At 34.0% G+C, this 5,498-nt stretch overlaps 1 protein-coding gene across 1 annotated transcript; it reads left to right on the top strand.

The window, feature by feature from the left end:
- Window positions 1-2,446: 2,446 nt before the first annotated feature.
- Window positions 2,447-5,498, top strand: LOC129003992 (uncharacterized). The gene is made up of 2 exons (XM_054432359.1): window positions 2,447-3,797; window positions 4,855-5,498. Exons 1-2 carry the CDS (start codon window positions 2,481-2,483, stop codon window positions 5,017-5,019), a joined length of 1,482 nt encoding a protein of 493 aa, XP_054288334.1. The 5' UTR covers window positions 2,447-2,480; the 3' UTR covers window positions 5,020-5,498.

Here is a 5,498-nt window from a genome sequence, read left to right as displayed (position 1 = left end):
GGCTTGCTTGGGGGGAACGTACAAAGTACAAGCGTCCAGCCGTCCAAGCTACGTACAAGTTCAACTCCAGCTCAGCTCGACACTCTGACAGACGACACAAATTAAGATGTTATTGTTTTTGCCTGTACGAATAATTAAAATATGACATGGTAAGTAGAAAAAATATTACTACTTAGTTTATTATTACAATATGAGTGGGCAGAACAAGAAAAAAATACGAAGTTACAAACCTAAGAACAGTTTCCATTCTGTCTAGGCTTCCATATTTTCCAATATTTTTGCTTGCTTTTATATTGAATTGGAAGTTAAATATGACAATTAAATAATTTGCCTATCTAAAACAGGTGGCGCTATCCACAAATTAATAGGTAACTTACCATCAATTTGAACTCAAACTTAGCTATTTTAAACAAAACCCTTCTGGGAGAAATGTCATAAAATGCTCAGGCCTTTAGTCCAAGTATTTAATGTTTGCCAATATAGAAGACACAAGTTATTCAAGCCTAAAACACTTTAATGGGTAGGAAACTAATAACATTACTATAATTGTACCTTCCTTCCCTTTGCAGTCTTAGTCACCATCATGACTTGGACTGGACTCGTCCATTTAGGCCCTATTCTTAATATTAAGACTTAAGCATATTTTTAAAATGTAAAATAAGGTGCTTTCGACCTCTTATGTAAATAAACAATTATAAATGTCTGGAGACGATCTCGTTTGGATTTGGTGAGCGCTTCGATCTTGCTTCAGATTTGAAGGTGAGCACTAAAACCACTCCGCTACCCAGACAATGTTTTGTACTTAAAGAAATAAAATACAACATGTTAACAAACGTAAACTAATCTTTTATACATACTAATAATAACTTAATGTAGGTCCTACACAATTTAATTAATTGTGTGAGTATTATTGTTAGCCTAATTGGGAGTAACTTATGATGTGGCCTAGCCTAATAATAAATTTGTAATGATATTTTACACCTTATTAAGTTAGGCCTTTATATTTATACCTTACATGTTTGGTAGTGACAAACATTAACAACAGTAGCCGGATCCTTTTTATATTAGGCCACAGAAAAGTAGGCCTAACTTATTAAGTTAGGCTATTTTGAAAGTGTGAATGTTAATTTATCATTTGTCTTTCCAATGTCACATTTATGTTCTTAGACATATGTGCCTAAAGGACAAAACTGATTGTGGCATTGATTAATAAATTATATGGTTTCATAAAATTGTGCCTTTAATCATTGCAGAGAGGTGTGTTAAGTTAATACTTGACTATCTTTAATAATATTTTGTTTTGTTTTTAGATGGAGAAATCAATTGCAAAGTGTGGGTTCTGCGGCAAAGAATTTAGCAAAACAGCCTACCGCAACCGCCATGTAAAAGCAGTTCATCAACAAAAGGATGAAGAAAAGCCCAAGACGAAGTACACTTGTGTGCTTTGTGATAAAAAGTACAACCAAAAGTGTAGCTTGCAGAGACACATCAATTTAGTTCATCTACAACAGTCTGACCAGTATTTTAACTGTGACAAATGCAGCTACAAGACTGTCCACAAGTTTCATTTAAAGAGGCATACACTAAAGGTTCATAAAATAGCCAAAGAAGAAGTTTCGAAAAGGAGTTTTCCCCGACACAAGTGTTCTTTGTGTAGTGCAGTGTATAAAGATGTGCATCGCCTTCGATACCATGAGAGGAAAATTCACAATCATGGCGAACCTCCGAAACTTGTGTTGAAAAGACAATGTCCCATGTGTACTTTCCATTCAACAGGTCCAAAAGCTACTAAAGATATAAAAAACCACTTTTTGGTCACACACAATATACATGTTCAAGTTGAAAAACTAAATTTCCCCACTGTAGATAGTTTTTTTGCATGGAAAAAGGAAACTGAACGAAAAACTATTAGTTTTTTTGTTAAAAAACTCTCAACCTCAAAACTTATGATTTTTCGCTGCCACCGATGTGGTACATACAGAAAAAGACACTCGACTAATAACAGGCAACGCCATTTAAAAATTATGGGAACATGCAAAGTCGGAGCTTTCTGTCCAGCTAAAATGAAAGTTAAAATACTGGAAGACCAAACAGTAGAAGTACACTACACTTCAAAACATGTTGGACATAAGCCAGAATTAAAGCATATTCATCTGACCAGGGAAGAACGAGAACTAATTGCAACTCAGATTGCAACAAAAATTCCACACGACGAAATTTTAAAAGGGGTCAGGGGCAGTCTATCAAATAACACACTGAATCGAATACATTTGATGAACAAAAAGGATATATTGAATATAGAGCAGAGTTTCAATCTCAACAGTGAATCTATGAAACACCCCTTTGATCCAGTTAGTGTGGATGCTTGGGTTGAAGAACTCAAGACCTCTAAAGATGTCACTTTGTTAACATACAAGCCTCAAGGGGTATCCAATAATGAATTGCCCCAACTTAATGAGAATGATTTTTTCCTCGTGTTTATGACGAATGCACAAAGTGAAATACTTAAAAAATATGGAAACGACGTTATTTGTGTTGATGGCACTCATGGGCTAAACAACTACAATTTTCAATTGTATACTCTATTAGTCCTGGATGAGTGCCGAGAAGGGTTCCCCTGTTCCTTCATGTTTACAAATAGAGGGGATGAAAATGTTCTAACAATTTTTTTTGAACAGATAAAAAAACATGTTGGCAACATCACACCGAAAGCTTTTATGTCCGATATGGAAGAAGGGTTTTTTTCTGCATGGCATAAAACAATGGGTCCCCCAAGTATGCGTCTTTTCTGCACCTGGCATGTCCAGAAAGCTTGGCGGACAAACTTAAATGGAAAAGTAACCAATAAAGAAAAAAGAGAAGAAGTAAAAAAAATGTTATTTACATTGCTGTATGAGCTGGACGAAGATACGTTTAACGTACTGTTGCCTAAAGTTATCAAAAGGTTGGCTGATGATGAGGAAACCAAACCATTTGGAGAATATTTCTCTAAGCAGTATGTAGGCCAAGAGAAAAGTCAAGTGAAATGTTGGGCATACTGCCATAGAATCAACTCAGGTATAAACACGAATATGTCAATTGAAAATTTTAATAAGGTCTTAAAATATTGTTATCTGAAAGGCAAAAAAGTCAAACGTCTTGACAAGACCCTTTTTGCTATCCTCAATCTGATCAAAGACAAGCTATTTGATTTAATTATCAAGATTGAAAAAGGAAAGCTTGTTCGGAAACTGCAATGCCTAAGGAACCGGCACAAGTCAAGTCTAAGCCTCGACAGTGAAATGATTACAAAATTATCAGATGGCATTTGGCAAGTTTTGTCATCAAAAAATGAAGAATTTTACACGATAAAAAAAATACAAAATTGTACAAACTGTCAGTTGGTATGTACACACTGCAAGTCGTGTTTTCATCAGTACAACTGTTCCTGTATTGACAATAGCATAAGGAACAATATGTGCAAACACATCCATTTATTATGCAGATCCATGTGTGGCGTTGAAGATGAAGTAAGTGTAGGCCTAACAGAAAATCAGGAAGATTTAATCATTGATGTGGATTGTGAAAGTGCTAACAAAATGGAATTTACATTACTGGATGAACTCAGTGAAAATATGCCTGTTGCATGTTCTAGTTCATCATTGGATGAAAAAAAGAAGGCTCTATTAGAAGAATTAAAGGCTATGGTAGAAGAGTCTATTGAAACAGAAGAAGAGTTGAATTTAGTGAAAAGTCATTTTAAAAAACTAATGCCTACACTGAAAGCAGCGAAGTTGGCTTCTGCAAGACCATTGCAGGTACAGTAGCGTTTCACTGTTTCAATTACTTTATAAGGAATGGTGGTCCTTGCGTATTATAACCAATAATTTTATGGGCAGTACTTTTAATATATACATAACTGACATATTCTGAATATTACTTAACCCTCCAAATGTCTCTAGTTTTGGTCTTAATGTTCACCCATTTATTGCACAATCGCAGGGTTTTATTAAAAAATGTATCTTAGAAACTTAAAAACAATGTAAAGTATACTGTTTTATATATCATTTTGTTTGGAAAATTATGGGCTTCAATGTAACATATAAAACATTACAAAAGAAATGTTCAACAATTTTTGTGGGGTTAACATTTCTCAAAAATAATAAAATAAATGAAAAAAATTTATGTTTGCGCTCAATAAATTGTTATAATTTATAAGTCTACAAATTTTTTAAAATAGCCACTTTGTTCAGAATTTTATGAGGATTCCAAATATATAATAATAAAATAACTTATAATAATAATATAATAGCGCAGAGCTGTCGCCGTAAACAGTGTTTGTGAGTCGCAAAAGCGACACATAACACTACAAGGGTTAACATATTTATCATAACCTTACCTAAGCTAACCTAACCACTGTTGCTATTAGGTAGTTTGGCTTCTACCTAATACCTAAGTACCGGAATGGAATTTTGTTTCACTCAAATACAGGGTAGGCCTACGGTATAAAAAACGTACGTAGCACCCACCGCATGATTGTGCTACGCAACACAACTTCTCCATGTCGCCTTAGTTGAAAGAATGCGCGAAACTGCCACTCAGTTGTAATAAATTAATTCACTACTATTTAAATCCGACTCAATAGCAAACGCACGTAACTCAAACGACCACTGCTCTATGACTGCATATAGCCGAATGGCATTGTGTTGACCACCCTCAGACAACGTTTCGCTGCAGAAAATTTATCTGTTTTTTGCCTCACCCTGTACAATTTTCCTTAATTAATAGTACCATGACTGCAGCTACCCTGTAGATTTAGTTTGAATGTAGGTCTTATTAATAATTTTTATACTTATTTTACTTATTTTTTTACAGAAAAGTGACAACCCTGGTTTTCCTGCAAACTCCAAAATCGAAAAACAGAGGAGGTTTTTAAGTACAAGGAAGAAGAGGGGACTCAATGTAAAAGGCCCAAGTAAATTAACCAATGAGGAGCGACAGAAGATCGCTTTGGACTTGCTTAAAGATGATCAAGTTTAGTAGTGTTTTATAATAGGCTAGTAAGACTATGTACATATAAATGTTTATATTTTTATTTACAAGTTTTACATATTATACAGCTCCATCCCTTTTTACTTCTTAGTTTTTTAACAAAAGACTTCTTTTAATCTTTTATAGATGCAAATGTGTGACTAGATTACTTATTGACAAAGCGTCAAAGACCGATTCACAAGTGTTCAAATTTCATATAGGCAATGCTCAGTAGATACTCATTCTTTCACATCATCGAGAGTATGTAAATAATAAAACTAAATTAACTCGCTTTTTTATTTATTTACTTATTAAGTGCAAACTTATTATCCATTTAACTGCTTGACTTAAAAACTTGTTATCCATATTGTCGATGTTGATGGCAATAAATGGATTTGATTTGTTTGAAAAGAAGATTGCTTTGGACTTGCTTAAAGATGATTAAGTTTAGTTGTGTATTATAATAGGCTAGTAAGACTATGTACATA

Source organism: Macrosteles quadrilineatus, unplaced genomic scaffold, assembly GCF_028750875.1.
Source record: "Macrosteles quadrilineatus isolate MER2022 unplaced genomic scaffold, UCM_ALF_1.0 Scaffold_9__3_contigs__length_116548681, whole genome shotgun sequence".
In the NCBI taxonomy this organism is placed as follows: domain Eukaryota; kingdom Metazoa; phylum Arthropoda; class Insecta; order Hemiptera; family Cicadellidae; genus Macrosteles; species Macrosteles quadrilineatus.
The sequence above is the reverse complement of the archived record's forward strand: the minus strand, read 5'-3'. Positions and strand labels throughout refer to the sequence as shown.

Bases quoted from the DNA above. Each gene is read 5' to 3' on its own strand.
- LOC129003992 (XM_054432359.1), top strand. From the start codon at position 2,481: ATGACGAATGCACAAAGTGAAATACTTAAAAAATATGGAAACGACGTT. The intron at 3,798-4,854 runs GTACAGTAGCGT...ATTTTTTTACAG, and splicing joins CTTCTGCAAGACCATTGCAG to AAAAGTGACAACCCTGGTTT.